At 48.0% G+C, this 20,283-nt stretch overlaps 1 protein-coding gene across 9 annotated transcripts in view; it reads right to left on the bottom strand.

The window, feature by feature from the left end:
* Positions 1-1,282: 1,282 nt before the first annotated feature.
* LOC103626929 (transcription factor MYB3R-5) overlaps positions 1,283-20,283 on the bottom strand; it is a 28,456-nt gene continuing 9,455 nt past the window's right edge. For 7 of the 9 annotated variants that reach the window (XM_008647282.4, XM_008647283.4, XM_008647281.4 and 4 more), the window contains 5 exons: positions 20,050-20,145; positions 19,866-19,962; positions 19,705-19,737; positions 2,427-2,555; positions 1,283-2,275 (listed from right to left, as the gene is read on the bottom strand). In XM_008647282.4, coding sequence (XP_008645504.1) covers positions 1,588-2,275; positions 2,427-2,555; positions 19,705-19,737; positions 19,866-19,962; positions 20,050-20,145 — 1,043 coding nt within the window. In that variant the 3' untranslated portion in view covers positions 1,283-1,587. Of the gene's footprint in view, positions 2,276-2,426; positions 2,556-19,704; positions 19,738-19,865; positions 19,967-20,049; positions 20,146-20,283 lie in introns of all 9 variants that reach the window. The other 2 variants (XM_008647285.3, XR_004849558.1) reach the window with 2 other exon arrangements.

Raw genomic sequence — 20,283 nt, 5'->3', positions numbered from 1 at the left:
GAAAGGCAAGTTCTACAGGACAACGATTAGGCCTGCTATGTTATATGGGGCTGAGTGTTGGCCTACTAAGAGACGACATATCGAACAACTAAGTGTCGTAGAGATGCGTATGTTGCGTTGGATATGTGGGCACACAAGATTGGACCGAGTGAGAAACGATGACATACATGATCGGCTAGGAGTAGCGCTAATTGAAGAAAAGCTTATTCAACACAGGTTGAGATGGTTTAGACATGTCCACCGGAGACCCCTAGATACACGGGTGCATAGATGCATCATAAGACGGGACAATAATGTGAAGAGAGGTATAGCTCGACCAAACTTGACATGGGAGTAGGCAATCAAAACGGACTTGAAGAAATGGAATATACCAATAGAGTTGTGTTTGGATAGAAGTGCTTGTACAGAAGCTATCCACATGCTCGAATCATGATTGCGCCTTTTTTCCTTTTAGTGCTCTCAAAAGTTTTTCGCCTCCCCTTTCTCTCTTTCTCCTTTTGGTGATATCTTGTTGGGTTTTAACTCTAGCTTACTTCAACTTGCTTGGGACTAAAAGGCTATGTTGATGTTGTTGAATTAAGTGGACAAAATTATGAGTTTGCGTAGCCATTTAACTATTTTCTGTGTATTTGACTTCAATGGATGTTATGTCTTCAAATTATAGATGAATTAAGGATGGATGTACGATGGATCCACAGGAAGTCACATGTACTGCATCACGGTGAAGAGAAGGGTGCATGCGCAGCATATGAAGTTTTGGACTTGTCACGGTGAATCAGATTAACGAAAATGCTAAATTTTACCAAGTGTTTAAGGGCTTCAACAGACAATATTTGTAGCTTAAATTTGTGCTGCTGTTTCTAACACATGAATTTGTACCAGTACAATGTCCGTGTGTTGCAACGATGTATAAATATTTGATAAAATATTATCGTACAACAATTACATAAAAATAAACGGTACATATGTTATCATCGATATTAATATCCTATAAATTATTTAATAACAACCAATATAAAAATAAACTCGGGATCTAAAGTGCTGGCTGCTCCTCTCCCTCGCTTGTTAAGCCATATATCACCAAAGACAACGACTTTTCCTCTCCCTCAGTTGGCATAGACGCATGTCCTCGGATGTTTTAAAAGAATAGAGATTAGAACTAAGCAATAGGTTATAGATGATTAATGAACGTGGTTAAACGCCTACAACCCTACCACCACGGATCTATGATCAGGCAATAGGTTAAAGATGATTAACGAACGTGGCTTCTAGCACATGAACATTATGAATTTTTACATGCATATATTTTATTGATTCAGTTACCAACAACACGAGTCATTCGAGTATGGTGTTCAATTTGACCTACAACACCCCTCAAAATGCTCTTCAAACCTGCAAAAGAAAAATGCTCTCCAAACCAGTTAGGGGCATTAACAGAACAGCAATGCAATTATTTTTGCCAAGACAAGATACAAGTTCCATCCAACATGCAACACGATTTTTATACAGGGAGTTGCTGGATTTCAGGAAGACAGTCCATCGTCTCTTGCTATTAAAAGTGTCATTTTGCGTTGGTAACTTTTTCTTCTACATGAGGCTACCGTCATGTGGATCACGAGGAGAATCGATTATCAAGCCATCACAGTAGGACATGTCCAGAAGATCTGATGCGTTCGCCTCATGCATTTCGAGAGAGAATGGATCAACTGGTGTCGCTGGTGAATGGTGGTTACTAGCAGCCAGCGGTGTGATGGCATCCGCACGCTCTGGTGGAACATTCTGTGAAATGTCTTGACATGCATCTGACGGAGAGATGTTCTCGGCCACTGGACCCGGTTGATCCATTTTCTGGGGAGGCCTTTGACAACTTGCCGCAGCAGTGCACAATTTGAGCTCCACTGGGGTTGACAGAAAATCCAATCTCCTTCTGGCTCTGGCACGCTGCTTTGATTTAGCCAATACCTTTTCAGAAACTTCGGTTGGATGGGCGTTGGGCCCTTTAAGACGAATGGAATCAGAAGTTCCTTCTCCTGATGTACCAGCGTTTTCTGGGAGTTCCGGTTTAGATTTGGGCTGTGCTCGTAAAACTGGTGGCGGTCCACTCCTGTCAGCTGAACCCTGACTGTCCTTCGGAATTTCTGACTGACTGCTCTCTGGAACTGATATACCACCTTCTTCCAGGTCCGGAACTTGTTCTAGCAATCCTGAGGCTAAATAAAAATTCAGTTTTCCTTTGATACGATTTCTCCAGTGTTCTTTGAGTGCATGATTTGTCCTGGTTATATATACACAATATAGCAAACACACATCAGTAGGGTACAGAGGTACTGGATTATACAAAAAAGGTTCAAAAATGACAGTAGTTCAAAATTAGACGGGAGAAGCACACATTTTCTTTTTTGCACAGTAAAATCATCCGATCATACCTCCCAGGGAAATGTTTGACCATTTTAAGCCACTGACTTCCATATATTTGATGAGCTCGAATCAATTTTAGATCCTCCTGTTCTGACCAATCCTGTTTCTTTATTGCTGGGTCAAGACTGCGTGTCCATCTATATGGAAGGCCCATCAGCACAAAGTGAAGAAAAGGCATGCAGTTCTAATGAACATTTGAATGCAGTCTGCATAATGGACATTCTCACTAGTAAATATTCCAAACCATAAAGGCTTCTAATTAACAACAATGATTAACAAATGAATAGTGTCAGCATTATTTGAGTCGACTCATACGACTGGAGGACACCAAACCATGCAAAGAGTCTTTGCATCCGACACAAAAATAAGGTTCAAAACAAAGAGTGTAGCAGCTTAATTGCTTCTTGCCTATTGTGGGATCCCAAAGGATGCGAGCAATATAATGCTACCACTGGTGAAGACTCTGCAGCATCACGACTCACGAGGTGTGTGACATGACATTTGTGTGCCAGAGGTTCAGATCAACCACTGGAGAAGGCCTAAGTGTTGAAGGGGCTGTTTTTGGAAACAAATAGCTTATTCCTTTTTTACATTCACAATGGGGGCATATTTTTTAAGGATGTGGGTGTTAGATGTCTTGCGATTATAAAAACCCAGACCACATTGGCAACAAGCAGCAAGCATCGAGTCATGTTGCTCGAGACCACAAATTAACAGAGGGCAAACTTGTAACAAAAGAGATTGCATGTTCAGAGCAGAATAGTGCTACTCTACAAAAACTCTTAGTGCAGGAACAAGACCGCCCCCCATGGCATTGCATTAAGATGCTTCTCATGCTTAGGCCGAGAAACAGCCCGAAGGCTGGCTGCCCTGGACATGCCACCAAGTGCGCAGGACACATGATGGTTGCACGGGATCAAAACGGTCGGAAACGGTATTTATTCGGTAATCAGTTTTTTAGTCGTTTTTCTTTAATTGCGAATAAATAGGATATAGAATCTACCATACAAATTTGTATTCTTGTTTTTAACATCTAGCTTATAAAGATTCATAAAAGGTAAACCTCAAATTCATCCTATATTTTTTCAAATAATAGATATAAACTTCAATATGGATTCGGAAACAAATTCGGTAATTTTTTCAACTATTTGTGTTGTAGGGACTAAATAATACATAAAACAATTTATGTAATATTTTATTCATATTTGTACTAATGTGCTTGATAACATAAAAAAATCAACATCAAATTTTATACGTATCTATTTTAAAATATTAAATTTGTCCTAACAGTTCGGATTACCACTTTCATCCCTTGCACCTATGACTCAGGACTGTAGCTGATGAGGGATACTTTTTTAACCAAGGCCCATTTAAATGAGATCTCTAATTAAATTTGCTCCCACAGGGAGTCAAACTTAGGACTTGGGTCCTATTTAAGCCCTGCTAACTAGTAAAGTAAACAGTGAGGCTCAAATAAACAGTGCCATGGTGGTTGCTGCAGATTGTGGTGGCGATACAAACTAAACATAAGCAACCAAATGGTAAACACATGAGGATATTATTGGAATATGTGAAACCCTAACCCTACCCTAGGTTAGGAGTGTATTAAATAGAAGAGTTAGGTGGGCCAAAGCTTATTACAGTAGGGGTAAATAGGGAAATACAGGTAAACCCTAATACAACCCTAACAGTATTCTAACACCCCACGCAGTCACAACTCTATCATGTACAGATGTTGAGATTGGATCGAAACTCAGTGAAAACACTAAATGCCCTTGGTGAAGATATCGGCGAACTGCAAAGTGGTCGGGACGCGAAAAACCCGAACATCGCCGACAGCGACAAGCTCATGGATAAAGTGAAGGTCGATCTACATTGTGCTTCGTGCGCTGATGTTGCATGGGATTGGTGGAGAGGTAGACCACTCTGACATTTTCGCAATCGACGAGGGTGGAGCGCTCGAGGGGGTTCTGGAGCTCCTAAAGAAGCTATCGGAGCCAGGAGGCCTCGGCAACGCCGTTGGCCACAAGCCCACAACGCGATACCTGGCCTCAACGTTGTAGTGGGAGATGACAGGTTGCCGCTTTGATGACCAGGAGACGAGGTTGGCGCCTACAAACATGTCGTAGCCAAATGTGGACCAGTGTAAGGGTAGCTAGCCCAGTCGGCATCAGTGTAGACCACCAGCTCGGAGGTTGGGGAAGGTCGAAGTAGAAGGCCGAAGTCAATGGAGCCACGAAGATAGCGAAGAATCCACTTAGAGTGGTGAGGTGGGGCTCCCGCGGGGTGTGCATGTGAAGGGACACCTGCTGAACGTCGTAGGCGATGTCGGGCCAGGATAATGTGAGGTACTAGAGGGCGCCGGCGAGGCTCCGGTAGGACATCATGTCGGTGATCGTTCTCATCGGCGAGCTTCGCATGAGTGTCGATAGGCATGGAGCAGGGCTTGCAGTCGACATGTCAGACCGCTCTAGAATGTCAAGGACGTACTAGCACTAATGGAGGAAGAGGTCCTGGGACCGCCGCTCCACGGTGAACCCAAGGAAGTGGTGAAAAGGGCCCAGGTCCTTCATCCCGAACTTGCGCTGAAAAGCAGCAGTCGTGCATTGGAGGAGGGCGGCACTAGACGCCGTGAGCACGATGTCGTCGACGTAGAGGAGGTAGATGGTGTTGTCGTCGTGCCGGTGGATGAACTGGGACGTGTCCGAGTTGGCCTCGACGAAGCCAAGAGAGACCAAATGTAGGGCAAAGCAACTGTACCAAGCCCTTGGTGCCTGCTTGAGGCCATACAGAGAGCGATTCAGCCTACAGACCAGATTTGGGCGAGTGGAGCCGACAAAACCGACGGGCTGGCTATAGTACATCGTCTCAGTCAGAGTGTTGTGGAGGAAGGCATTCTTGATGTCCAGCTGATGAACCACCTAGTCTCGAGAGAGGACACCCCGAACGGTGGTGAACCTGACGACGAAGCTGAAGGCCTCATCGTAGTCCACTCTGGGGCGCTGAGTGAAGCCCCGAAGGACCCAACGAGCCTTGTATCGATCAAGCGAGCCGTCAGAGGTGAGCTTCTGCTGAAAAATCCACTTGCCAGTAACCACATTGGTGCCCGGTGGACGCAACACCAGGTCCCAAGTGTGGTTGGCCAGCAGGGCCACGTACTCCTCCATAGTGCGGCGCCAGTGGGGATCGGCGAGAGAAGCGTGAATAGAGGAGTGGACAGGTGAGGGAGTCAGGGCAGCGTCAGTCGTGAGCACCAGTTGGTCGATGGGACGAAGAACACCGACCGAGCAACGCATCACCATCGGGTGAACGTGGTCGAGGTCGCGGTGGATGGGAACCGGATGGTGCACTGGCGACCCGTCACGGGAGCGGGCCAAGGCATGGACCGATGGAGCGGGGGGGTGGATCGGTCTGCCCACGACGGTGGTAGACACGGGCGGGGTCAGCGAAGCGTGCCGCATGAGGAGTGGGGAGGTCGACGGGGTCGCGCTAGGCACGCGCGGGTCGACGGGGCCACGCTAGGCGCACGCGGGTTTGACGAGGCCGCGCGTGGCGTGGGCGAAGTCGACGAAGCTGCATGTGGGAGGGGTGAGGGTACGACAATGGGATTGGAATCAAGAAGAGTGTCAAGGTCAGGAGGAGTAGAGGATCCGCAAGGGGAAAGACTTCCTCATCGAAGACGACATGACGGGAGATGATGCGGTGGGTGAGAAGATCAAGGCATCGATACCCCTTGTGATCAGGGAATAACTGAGGAAAAGGCAGCAAGTAGAGCGAAGGGGAGAGCTTGTGAGGCGCGGTGGCGGAGTTGTTGGGATAGTAGGCACAACCAAAGACACAGAGATGGGCATAGGAGGGGACTGTGCCATACATATAGAGCGAAGTGGGGAGTGGGGTGACTGACCGCCTTAGAGGGGATGCGGTTGAGGAGATGAGTGGCAGTGTTCAGGGCTTCTACCCAATAACTGGGAGGAAGAGACGCCAGAAAGAGAAGGCAGGGATCATATTGGCAGTGGTGCGAATGATGCGTTCGGCCTAACCGTTTTGAACAGAGGTGTAGGGACACGAGTCGCAGCTGAACGCCATGGGAGAGAAAGAAAGAGCGAGAGGCGGAGTTGTCGAACTCACGGATGTTGTTGCATTGGAGAGCACGAACCAGGCGACAGAACTGGGTGGAGACCCAGGTGAAGTGCGAGAGGGTGTGAAATGTGTCAGACTTCAAACGCAGAGGAAAAGTCTAGAGAAAATGAGAGTAATCATCCAAAATATCCAAAATCGCCAGGTAGTATTTATAACCAGAAAGACTGAATACAGGAGATATCCAGAGATCACAATGAACAAGATCAAAAGTCTGCTCAGCCCTAGAAGAAGTAGCAAAAGGAAGACGAACATGACGACCTAGCTGACATGCATGACATAGACTCTCAAAATGGCCCCTGCTACAAGATATATCATAACTACTGGTGAGCTTGGTCATGATGTCGGGTCCAGGGTGGCCGAGACGATGATGCCAAGTGGTGGATGTGGTGGTCGAAGCCAGGAGGTGGATGGCCAGATCATGTAGAGTGTCTCGAGCTGTCACATCAGGCGAGAAGGGTCCTAGTAGCCAGATCCTTCACAAACAAACCAAACGGGTCAAACGCAATAGAAAAAGAGTTGTCGGTGGTGAACCGATGAATAGAAAGTTGAATGATGTGAGGGGCAACAAGAACGTCGTTGAGGTAGAACGGTTCTGGAAGAACTGAGTCACCTACTGAGGTGACTAAGAGGGTGGAACTGTTCCCCAGGACGACAGACTGACAGAGGAAGGGTGGGAGGGGTTGTGGGGATGAGAGCGAGATAATGTCGCTAAGGAGGGACGTCGTAGGGTGGCGTCGCTAGGAGAGCCGGCTGAGGAGGACGCGACAAAGAGGCACCCGTGACCAAACCCGGCCACATGGAGATGGTCTCGGTCTAGGGATTGTAGAACGATGGCCACACCGGGCCGCCGCCACGACTGGTGGGCCCACCCTAGGCGGAGCCACTGCCCCCGCGAGCACACTTGTGAGGCCGGCAACCATCATCAGTGCCATGAGCCAAACGAGAAGCTCCAGGGGTGGGGCAGTAGGAGGCACGCAAGGGCCCCCGTCGATGGAGGGCGCCTGGCCACCGGAGGGTGCGTCGTAGAGTGTCGTGGTGGAGGCGGGGGACTCAACCTCCAGGTTGAGCTCCTAGAGGAAAAGCTCATTGCGGACGTCGTGGAAGGAGGGGAATGGCACGGTCCGCTTGATGAGATCCTTCAGGTAGTTGTAGCGGGGGCTGAGACCACACAGAAGGTTCAGCACGAGGGTGCGATCGGGGACAAGCTCGCCCAAATCGTGGGGAGTCCACCATGCCCTTCATCCGACGACGGTACTCGTTGATGGAGAGATCCCCCTAAGAGAACATGCGGAATGAGACGTCAAGGTGTAGAGCATGGGCCTCCTGGTTGTCTAGAAACTAGGCCTCAAGGGCGACCTAGGCCCGGTGAGCGGTGCCCCCCGCTCGTGGGAGATGTCCTAAGCTCGATGGTGAGGGTGTCAATGAGCTACGAGAGGACGACGTTGCCCATCTGGTGCCAGGAAAGAGCCAAAGGGGCGACGACGTCGGCGAGGACATGGTCGGCGAGGGCATAGCGTTGGAGCTGAGGAGCACCTGATCACGCCAGCGGGCGTAGTGGGGGGACGCCAGATCCAGCACCACAAAGACCAGGGACTGGATGTTGTGAACCTCGGCCGCTTGAGCATGTAGAGCAACGATGGTGGCGGCGTCGAGCCTGGAGGTGGGGTGTGCCACAGGGGCCACCGAAGGAGACGCACTGACACGGCCTAGAAGAATGCGTTGAGCTTCGCCCATCTGAGAGGTCAAAGCTGCGGCCACGTTGCACTCGTGCTCCCAAGCGAGGGCCACGACACGTTCACAGTCCCCAGCGACAGCCACGACGACCTAGACTGTGGCGAGGGCCATGACCAAGGTGGAGGAAGTAGTAAGTGACGTAGGCAAAGGGGGCGACAAGGGCAGACGGAGGGGTGAGGGCCCAGGCGGGTTCGGATGGCGAAGGACAGTGCGCGGGGAAGCCGGGGGCACACGCCAGGCGTGCTGCAGGGTGCGTTCCCGGCGTGCCGAGGAGGGCTTGTGACCACGGGCACACCGAAGAAGCTGTGGGCGCCGTGTTGCACAGCGGGGAGCTCGCCCACGTCGGAGAGGGTCGTGGCGATGAGCCCGCCCGCGCCGAAGAGCATAGCGGTGGCAAGGTGTAACACCCCAAAACCATATTTTGGGACTTAGGAAAAATTCTCCCAAGGTTTTGAATTCAAATATCTTTTAAATAAGAATTTTCTTGCCTTTGACGTCACTTCTCTTAAAATAAATATGTTTTCCAGTAAAAGATCAAATAAAAAGATCCCTAAATGTATCAAGTCCTCCCTTTGCTGAACTATATATCTATAAGAGTAAAATACACTAGCGGTTTATAAACTTTTATAAACCTTTAATGGTGTATCATTCGGGTCCCTAAACTCTCAAAGTGCACATCTAAGTCCCTAAACTTATGAAGTTGTATCATCCCAGTCCTTAAACTCTTAACATCCACATTTTGGTCCATATACTTCTATGGTTGTGTCATCTGGGTCCATAAACTTATTTTTGTTGTCATCACATGTCCAAATATCTTTTGACCCACTCCACATGCATTTTGGAAGTTTAGGAACCCACATGACACAACCATAGAAGTATATGGACCAGAATGTGCATGTTAAGAGTTTAGGGACCGGAATGATACAACTTCACAAGTTTAGGGAATTAGATGTGTACTTTATGAGTTTAGGGACCGGGATGCTACACCGCTAAAAGTTTAGGGACCGTCAGTGTATTTTACTCTATTTATAAGTACTCTCTAAAGGATTTAAGTTAAAGCATGTCTTGATAAAGGTAATACACTAGAAATTATTTTTTAAAATACTTATTTTTTAAAATATTTATTTTTGTGTGTACGAATTGCATATTTAAAAGCATTTGCTTAAATAGGGTGATAAATAAATAAATGGATATAAATTTATGCATCTATGTTGGTGTTTGTATGATGCATTTAATTGTGCTTAGGTCAAAACAAACACTTGAATTCGAATCGAATTTGAGATATGAAATAAAATAGGAAAGAAAAAAGAACTCCCCTTCTGCGCATGACCCAAGCTCCCTTCCACGCCAGCCCAGCGGAGCATCCGCGCGCCAACGGGCGTGCCCTGTAGCGACAGCCTCACTCCCTCCGCTCACACCATCAATCCATGCTAGGAGCGCCGACACATGGGGCCCACCGATCGGGTCTCCTCATAGTGCGTGACCGCGATTCACTGGCGGGTGGGGCCCATGCCGCAGTTGCTCAGTTGTGCCCCTCACTCACCCTTGTCGGCTGACGAGTGGGCCGCTCTTGCCAAGTTCGTCTTCCCCAGGATTCTTGGCCCGGTTGGTTACAACCGTTGTGAGGTCGTTGCGAACGGGAGCCGACCGTTCATTGATGGGGACCTCTCCTCGCGACCATATAACTCGAGCGCCCCCCATCTATCTCGCACTAACGTCAAGGAGCAATCGTAAACGGAGAGCCATCGACGTGCAGAGGGAGGAGATGCCACCGCGCACGGATCGGGTCCACACTGTCGTCGGGGCCTCAAGGGCGGGTCAGGGGTGTCACCGAAGAAAATTGGTGACCAAAGATGGTGGAATTGCTCGACGCTGGTCGGGTCCGTTGCGGAACTGCTATCTACCATGGGCAGGACACCGGACTGCGAGATTCACAGTAAGCAAGCCCTATCTAGTTCGTTATCGTTCACGCTTTCTGTTGCACCCGTATAGGTTGGGATCCGAGCACTGGGTCGTTGATACGCCGTACGTCGGTAGGGTCGCCACCGCAGGCTGGTGGCGCCGCTGTTGCCAGCTGACCAGAGGTGGAAGAAGGCTGGTAGTCATAGATTTGTGATCGGACAGATAAGAAGAGATCGTACTGTAATAAAATCTAAGCCGTAGATTTAGGATCTTGCAGCCTCAGTTTCATACCGATTTGGTGGTGTTAGAATCTAATCTAGACAGTGGATCCGGATATCAACAGTCGGAAAGCATGGACGTGAGTTCGGCTGAGGCGAAATTGTTAATAAGTTCCTGGTGGAATTAGGAACCAACCCGCAGTCCTGAGTAATAGAAAGACCCTTATAGATTGGTCCAAATATTTATAACATCGACCCTAAGCTTTCTATAAATTGAACCCGTAGTCCTAGGATAGCCGGTCTATATGATTAAATCTGAACATTGATTTCTATTATAAAAATTAATCCAGAACGCTTAAGCTCCATTTGGATGTCGATATTGGAGAGCATAGAATTTAATTGGGTTCAATACCAAATCAACCATAGCATTGAAATGAGATATAATTCTAATTTTATTGTTTGGATGTCACTGAATTGGAGTTTAGAATTGTGTGGCCTAATTCCACGTAATTCAAAGGGGTGACACTGTATTGGGAGAGAGAGTTTCTAGTTATGGTCCAATTTCAAAGAATTGGGTCTCGGATTCCAAATCTCATTTCCATGTGCAACCAAATAACAAGATTCAGGAAAGCTGATTCCAATTCTCAATTTCGTGCTCCAATATCTACATCCAAATGGGGTATAGAAAATTCATACCTTTCATGTTTTAGCTCCGATTTGAGTGGTTCTCGAACCTACGAACTTGTGTCAACGCGTATAATATTATTACGCAGTTTGTTTTCATGTTTGGTGTAATGTTATTTTTCTTATTTGCCTATTTGTATGCGTATAGAAAAGCGAGGTTACGAGGAACCGGGATCCCAACTTCAGGGAAGCATCTGAGCAGTTGGAGTTGCACCAAAAAGGTAAGTTCAGTGTCCTTGATCACGTTTCTTTGCCCTAATAATATTTAACTGTTATGTTCTCACTCATGCGTGCACAGTTAGGTTAACTTGCAGGGAACCTAATAGGTCACCTAGTTTTATTTACCCTATACCTTGTCTTACCTGGTTACATGTTATTGGGTAGTATTACTATTGCTCTACTTGGTTTTGGGATTAATGATACATGTGAATTATGATCGTGCTTTTTTATTATTATTGGCTTTATTATTATGCATGATAAGACAATTTTGTTTAATTAGAACATGGAGCGACCACCCGAGAAAACAGTGCAACCACAAGGACTATAATGGCTCTGGTCTTGGCCAATTAATTAGGGAAGCTAGTGTATAAGGACCTTACCCGAAAGGGGCAAGCGGGGAGGAGTTGTGCAAGTATAGGTTGGTTCTCGGGATAATATGTTTGTGATGGCTTTTCAGACGAGGGATTCCTATACCCCATCTGCCTGAATCCGTAGCGTGTTTTCTCATGCTAGTGGAACTTTGTAAAGGTCTCGTTGCGTCCCTGTGCAAACACACCTCAGAAGTGTGGTATTATGTCTGGTCAGCACGTGTGGTTGGGTGCAAAGTTCTCTAAACTTTTATGCGACTTGTGGATAAAGATGTGCGATCTCTGCAGAGTGTAAAATTGATATATTAGTCATGCTCACAGTCAAGAGCGACTCAGCCCTCTCACATGATTAAATGATGAAATTAAACTTAACCTGACATGCATTGCATTGTGGGAATTTCATTTATGATCTCACATTTAATTGGGTTGGTATTACTTGTACCTAGTAACTACTAATAAAATTTTGACCAACTTAATTAAAAGTGGATGCTTAGTCTCAACCATATCCTTGGTAAGCCTTACACTACAGTTTTACTCCACACTTGCTGACTGATGACCGTATGAGAGCTCACCTTTGATATAATCACTGCCCAGTCAAGAATAGGTACCGACGGAGGACTATTACGATGAGTTCGATGAGATGTAGGCCATCGTCTCCCAGTCAACCGCGCCTATGCAGAAAGCTATCTTAGTTCGGTTTGTTTTATTCTAGTTATTTTGTAAGACATTTTGTTATGTAATAAAGCTTGTGACATTGGCTACTATACACCGATTCATCATATATGTGAAACTTGATCCTAGCACACATGATGTGTATCTAGATTTCTCCTTAAATCCAGGTGTGACACAAGACCGGACGCAGCAGAGAGGGGCGCGCCAAGGAGGGCCTCGAGGCCAATGGAGAGGAGCGTGCCGGGGAGGAGAATGTCGAGGAGACCGTCGTTGTCGGTGGTGTCGGAGAGGAGGGCCCCCGCACCTAAGATTGAGAGATGAGCCACCATGGGTGCTGGGAGGAGGCAGGCGACGACTACTGTCACGACCTAGCGACGGGGGAAGCAGGTATGGGCCGACGGTGAGAGCTCGAGCCGGTGGCAGGGAAAGGGAGCTAGTGGTGGGGGAGGGCAGGGCGGCGGCCTAGGGCGGCCGATGGCAGGGAGGGGTTGTCGGTAGCAGGTGGCGGGCAGGGGTTGCCGGCGGCCTAGGAGGGGTGGCCGGCGGCTATGCAGTGGGTGGAAGGGAGAGAAACCTAGCTCTATAACATATTGGAATATGTGAAACTCTAACCCTAATCCTGAGTTGTGAGTGTATTAAATAAAAGAGTTAGGTGGGCCAAAGCCCATTAAAGTAGGGGTAAACAGGGAAATACAGGTAAACCCTACTACAACCCTAACAATATTATCAGTGATGCTCCCGCCCCCCTGCCCTCCACCCCTCCCCCCGGCGCCCAAACCACCCAAAGCCCCACGCCGACGTCTACTCTAGGCCCGGCGGCCACAGCCCTCCCCTCCCCGGCGTCGGGACCCTTCTCTCCAACTTCGTGGCCTATTGGTCGTTCCAAGGCCCAACGATGGCGCGATGATGGCGGTGACCAACCTGTGGGGCTGCCTTCGTATAAGGACGTGCTTCTCTCCTCCACACCGTTGGTCTCTCACCCCGTTGCCGGCGATGGCTGGGTGACGGTCGTTAGTCGGCGTGCTCGCTGGCGCCGTCCCCGCCCTTCGAAGCCTCCACCCAGACCTATCCCTGTCGACGTGCGTGGGAAGTGCTTCAACTGTTTCTCCCCCTCCCATCGCGCGGCGGTGTGTCGTCGTCCGGTGAGGTGCTTCTCCTACGGGCTGCCGGGGCACCGTGCTCACGTGTGCCCGCGCCGGCGGACGACACCTCCCAAGCCTCTGCGGGCCAAGGTGTGGAGGCCTGTCTCCCACGCCTTGCCTTCCATGGGAGCCTCGGAATGCATTGCTGACGGCCACGAGGGTGGCAACGTCGCATGTTCTGGAGGTGGCAATGGTGCGGGCTCTGGCGGCGGCGAACACAGGCGCACTCGACGGGGGCATAGACGGCGAAGACCCAATTGTGCGGCTGGTGCTGATGGCCACGGTGTCCCTCCCGGTGTGCTACCCCAACCCCCACCGGAGGCTGTCCGTGCCATTTCTATGTCCCCTTCCCCGCCTCGGCGCTTCATCAAACGTTCTAGGAGGATTGGCCAAGCTAAAGATGATCTTCGGCGTGCTCTTATTATCTCCATTGTGGGCATGGGGCGTTCTGGCTGCGCCGCGAAAGTCTCTGATGCACTCACTTCGAGATTTGATCTTAAGGATGATGTGCTCGACCTTCGCCGGGTTGCACCGAACACCTTCGTCGCCTTGCTTCCCAACGTGGAGATGGCTGATCGGATGCTCAGTGGGGGTCAGTCATTCTACGTTCCTCCTCTTCGGATGCACATCAAGAGGTGGTCCCGTCAATTCATGGCTTCCGATGGAGGGACTCTGCCTCATCGGCTGGATATTGAGCGTCGCGGCCTTCCGTTTCATCTTTGGGGTTTGCATACAGCTGAGCAACTTCTCGTCGAACATTGCCTTGTTCATGAGCTGCACCTTGATTCTATTGGCGGTTCTGATATGTCTGCGTTCAAACTGAGTGTTTGGTGTCATAATCCTGGTGATCTGCTTTCGTTATTGGATCTCCACGTGAAGGAGCCTCCGGTTCAGATGGGCGACGAACCATCTCCCTCGCGCACAGTGGTTTACCCAGTTTCAATCCTTGTTTCCCGCCCTGGGAGTTCGCCAGAGGTGCTTCCTCCTCCCCATTTTTAGCCTCCGTCGCCAGACAGTCGAAATGAAGAAAGTGACCAGGATTCCAAGAGCCAACAGAAGCATCGTTTCAATTCCCAGTCTTCATCAGACCGTGCACCTGTTCACACTTGTCTGGGGTCGCACGTCCATTTAAGCTCAGCGGCTAGCAGACCAGTTAATGACCCAGTTCTCCCAGCTGATGCGGTTAATGCTCTGGTGGCGCCTGCAAACCCCTCGGTTTCTTCCTTAATGGCAGTGGATGCCTCGTTTCCGACGCTGGTAGGACCAGTTGATGCGCCAGCTCTCCCTGATGCTTCGGTTGTAGAGCTGGCGGCGCCTGGCTATACCTCGTTTCCTGCGGTGGTGGGGCCAGCTGCTGCGCCAACTCTCCTTGATGCTTCAGGTGCAGAGCCGGCCGCGCCTGGCCCTATTCTCTTCTCTGATGATGCCGCGGATTATCCCCTTGAAGACTGCTCGACTCTATTGAACTGCTCCCTCACGGAGTCCCAGAGATCAGCTTCTGCACCTGTTCACACTCGCCTGGGGCCGCACGTCCATTTAAGCTCGGCGGCTGGCAGACCAGTTAATGACCCAGTTCTCCCTGCTGATGCGGTCAATGTTCTGGTGGCGCCTGCAAACTTCTCGGTTTCTACCTTAATGCAATGGATGCCTCGTTTCCGACGTTGGTGGGACCAGTTGATGCGCCAGCTCTCCCTGATGCTTCGGTTGTAGAGCTGGCGGCGCCTGGGTCTACCTCGTTTCCTGCGGAGGTGAAGCCAACTGCTGCGCCAACTCTCCTTGATGCTTCGTGTGCAGAGTCGGCTGCGCCTGGCCCTGTTCTCTTCTCAGATGATGGTCTGGCTTCTGCGGATTATTCCCTTCAGGACTGTTCGGCTCTAATGAATTGCTCCCTCACGGAGTCCTAGAGATCATCCTCTGCAGCGTCATTGGTTCGGCCTGATTTCATTCCTGGTCCCTCTCGCCCTTGGTATTGCAAGCCCTTTGATGGTTTATTCAAGAAGGGATCGGAGACCGCAACATCATCTTGATTCCTTGGCAGAAGCTCAGTCTATCCCTACTAGTGGCAATGACAATGTCTGTGATGCTGAACCTTCCATGTCTTCTGAATTGCATTCCCCTGGCAGGCTTAGATCTTCCTTCAGTGACATGGTTATGAAAGCAGTTGTTCACATTTTACAAGCTCCTCAGGTCGTCAGACCGGGGAACCCAGACTCTTCAGCTGCACCTCCTTGCCGTAGTAGGCGCATTGCTGGGATTGGAGTTGAATTCCAGTCTACCTTCAGTGACGGTAAGATCAAATTTAAGAAGATAATGAGAGCACTGCATGTGATTGATGAAAGCGATGGCATCAGTCAGGAGGCCTTGGATAGATATAGCAGGCTTTTTGATCAGCCCCTTCCTCTGTCTCATGTCCAGGCCCTTGCTGCCCTTTTTGGATGGACACCCCCTGGCTTGGATGTGTGTTGAGGGGCTGATCATGCCTCTATCTTTGTTGGACGGGGTTTTCTTCTATTTGTTATTATGAATCATTCAAAATTTGTGTGTTGGAACGTGCGAGGTTTAAACTCTAGAGCTTGTCAGGACTCTGTTCATAATTTGATAAACTCCTTTAATGCTAATGTGGTTTGTATCCAAGAAACCAAGATGGCTGAGATCTCTATGCATACTACCCTATCCGCACTTGGGAGTAATTTTGTGCACAAGTTGTTTCTTCCCTCGGTTGGAACTAGTGGTGGGATTCTCGTGGCCCGGAGGAATGAAATTGGTCCAGCCAGCGCAACTCGGGTGGATCACCATAGCGTGACAATTCGGTTCAGTCCAAGAGATCATCTTCCTTGGTGGTTGACTTGCGTGTATGGGCCTCAAGGCGACAGTAACAGAATTCAGTTTATGCAAGAGCTTCGGGATGTGAGATCTGCTTGTCCTGGACCTTGGATTCTAATGGGTGATTTTAACCTCATCTACAGAGATGAAGACAAGAGCTCTGGCAATTTTAATAGGCAGCTTATGGAGAGATTCAGAAGGTTCATTAATGATCTGGGTTTAAAAGAATTGGCTCTGCATGGTCAGAAATTCACTTGGTCTAATCGCCAAGATACGCCCACTCTCGTCAAACTTGACATAATGTTTTGCTCATCAGATTGGGAGCAGCTTTTTCCCAATAGTCTTCTGCAAAGTGCTAGCACAGACGGTTCGGATCATTGTCCTATGCTTCTTGGGCTCCAAGTTTTGACGCCTGGCCGCATCAGATTCCATTTTGAATCTCATTGGACAAAATTGCCTGATTTTATTGCGGCAATGGAGGCTGCTTGGAATTCTGTTCCTTCCTCCCCTTGTCCTTTTGAAACCCTCTCCAAGAAGTTTAGAGCCACCGTCAAGCGTCTCCAAAGCTGGTCTCAAAAAAGGGTGGGTCATATTTCCTCTCAGCTAGGGATGGCGCGGGAAATTATGCATAAGCTGCAATCTGCTCAAGATAACAGACCCTTGTCTATGTTAGAAAATTGGTTGTTGAAGCAACTCGATGGTCACATTGTGGCCCTTTCAACCTTGCAGTGTTCTATGGCTCGAAGCAGCTCTAGGATCACCTGTTGGCTGAGGGGGATGCTAACACTGTCTTCTTCCACCTCCATGCTAAATACCGCAAAGGCAAGAATTTTATTGGTAACCTGTTATCCGACGATGGTTTGATAAAGTCAAGGCATGAGGACAAGGAGGAAACTCTAAGTGATTTTTTCCGCAATCTGCTGGGATGTTCATCTGACCGAGTTCATACTATTGATTTGGATCATCTCCAAATTCCTACTCATGATCTATCATGGCTGGACAGCCCTTTCACGGAAGATGAAGTCTGGAAAACAGTCCTATCTCTACCTTCAAACAAGGCTCCTGGCCCGTATGGTTTTATCGGGAAATTTTATAAGTCGTGCTGGCATATTATTAAGGGAGATATTAAGGCAGCTGCTATGGCTGTTTGGAATAGGAATCGAGGAAATTTGGAGCTACTCAATTCAGCCTACATCATTCTACTACCCAAAAAAGATGAAGTATGTCATGTCAAAGATTTTCGGCCTATAAGCTTGGTCCACTCCTTTGCTAAGCTCATTACTAAGCTTTTGGCAAATAGGCTGACGGAACACCTGGATAATATGGTATCTCAGAATCAAAGTGCATTTATTAAAGGCAGATCCATCCTGGACAATTTCATGCTTGTGCAACAGACAGCCAAAATGCTTCACCAGAGAAAATGTGCAAGGATCCTCCTTAAGTTGGATATCACCAAAGCTTTTGACTCTATCTCGTGGCCCTTCCTCCTAGAGGTCTTGAAGCATTTGGGTTTCGGGCAAATTTGGTGCAACATTGTTAGCATTCTTCTTGCTTCTGCTTCTTCTCAAGTAATGCTTAATGGTAAGCCAGGTCGTAAAATTATTCATAGAAGAGGTCTTCGGCAAGGGGACCCTCTCTCCCCAATGTTGTTCATCCTGGTTATGGATGTATTGTGCTACTCAATTAAGAAGGTTGTTGATGATGGTTTGTTGAAGCCTCTGACGGAAAATTCAGTTCATAACCGGATTTCTCTTTATGCTGACGATGTGGTGATCTTCCTCCACCCGGTGGCACTTGATTTAGAAATCACCATGGACATTCTCAGGATTTTTGGTGAGGCATCTGGGCTCAAAACAAATATGGCAAAGAGCAGCGTTTTCCCCATCCACTGTGCTATTGAAAACCTTGATACCATTGCGTTGTTGCCAACTTCCCCTGCAAATATTTGGGGTGCCTCTATCCTTAAAGAAGCTTGGCAAACAGCACCTACAACCATTCATTGATAACATTGCGCATCCCCTTCCCTCCCTGCTAGAAAGCCGATCTGTTGACTAGAGCTGGAAGATTGATTATTTTCCAAACTGTCTTGTCTTCAATGACTATTTACTTAATGATGGTCATGGACCTTCCTTCTTGGGTTTTTAAAGCAATTGACAAAATTAGAAGAAATTTCCTGTGGAGAGGGAGGAAAGAAGCTATGGGAGGACATTGCTTGGTAGCTTGGAACAAGGTTACTAGACCAAAAGAATTTGGAGGATTGGGTATCTTAAACCTGCATTTGATGAGTTGGACTCTTAGATTACGCTGGCTCTGGCTGAAAAAATTGATACTGGCAGGCCTTGGGCATCCTTTAAAATAAATGCTCATCCTTCAGTTAAGGCCTTCTTCTCGGCAGCGGTCTCTTCGGTGGTGGGCAACGGTAAAAACACCTTGTTTTGGACAGATAAATGGATCGATGGCCACAGTCTAAGTCAGCTGGCCCCTCATTTGGTCAAGCTGGTCTCTTCTAGGGCTAAAATGAGGAATGTCCACGATGCCCTCAATTCAAGGAACTGGGTACATGACATTAGAGGAGCTATCACTGTTAATGTTTTGTTTGACTTCCTCAAGGTTTGGGACCTCACTGCAGACTGGGCCTTAGACCCGGATCAAGAGGATAAGCATATCTGGCGACTTTCACGCTCAGGTTTCTACTCTGCCAAATCGGCATATATCGGTTTCTTTCTTGGAGCAACAACTTTTAAACCTTAGGAAAGGATTTGGAAATCTTGGGCTCCTAGTAAATGCAGGTTCTTCATGTGGCTTGTGGCTCACGATCGCTGCTGGACAGCAGACCGTCTAGCAAAGAAAGGACTGCCTCACCCTCAATTTTGCACCCTATGTGATCAAGAGGAAGAGACGCTAAACCACTTGCTGGTCTCCTGCGTTTTTTCACGGGAAGTCTAGTTTCAGATTATGAGATCTATTGGGTTGCAACACCTTGCTCCTAACCTTGCGAGCTCTTCCTTTGAGGATTGGTGGGAAGGAGTTGCCGCAGCTCCTGCTGATCCAGCAAACAAGGGGCTGCACAAGGGCTTGAATTCTTTGATCATTCTTGGTGCTTGGGCCATCTGGAATCACCGCAACCGCTGTGTTTTTAATGGTGTGCAGCCTAGTTCCAGCATGGTCATCAATTGGGTCAAGGATGAGTCTCATCTCTGGTGTAGGGCTGGAGCCAGTGATTTATCTAGCATCCTTATGCTCCAGTAATCCAGTCGGTAACCTTTATTTTGAGTTTCCATGGTCACGGGTCTAGATGTCTTTTGTTGTTAATTTTTTCCTTCTTCCTCTAACCTAGTGTATGTGGGTTTGTGTGGAGTTGTACGAGGTTTCTTTTTGCCTCACCTTTTCTTCTTAATATAATGATACGCAACTCTCCTGCGTTTTCGAAAAAAAAAACAGATATAAACTACACAAGGTATACATTTAAGATAAAACAGATGAAACATTTTCACTTCAAATGAAAAAGAAACCAACCTTACAGTACAACACCAATAGTTAATTACCTGATTTGGCATTGTTTTGCTTCTCGGCCAGGTATAGCAAATGCTACAGTTTGCCAGTTTTTCCCATGTTTGGTAACCATTTTAATGAGAATTTCATCTTCCTGGAAGAAAGTATTTTTTTCTCAGTAGTCATGATGAAACAAGCCCAAGTTGACATTATATAATTTTTTTTTGTCCAAACAACTTTCCTCTGCTAACCATTTGCCTTTGGTACTTTCGGGAATTTTCAAACTACTTCCATCCTTGATGCAGTGGGAATTTCTCTTGCACAGTGGGCCCTCTGCTTGATATAAAAAAAACTAAATACATACACTTACATTCCACGATGTGAATATAACAATAAAATTTAACCAACACAAGAGATGATAGTTATGATAGTTATATATGAAAGCTGACCATGAGGTATATGTACCAGCAA

This window comes from Zea mays, chromosome 5 (assembly GCF_902167145.1).
Source record: "Zea mays cultivar B73 chromosome 5, Zm-B73-REFERENCE-NAM-5.0, whole genome shotgun sequence".
NCBI lineage: Eukaryota > Viridiplantae > Streptophyta > Magnoliopsida > Poales > Poaceae > Zea > Zea mays.
This window is presented reverse-complemented; position numbering and strand designations above follow the sequence as displayed.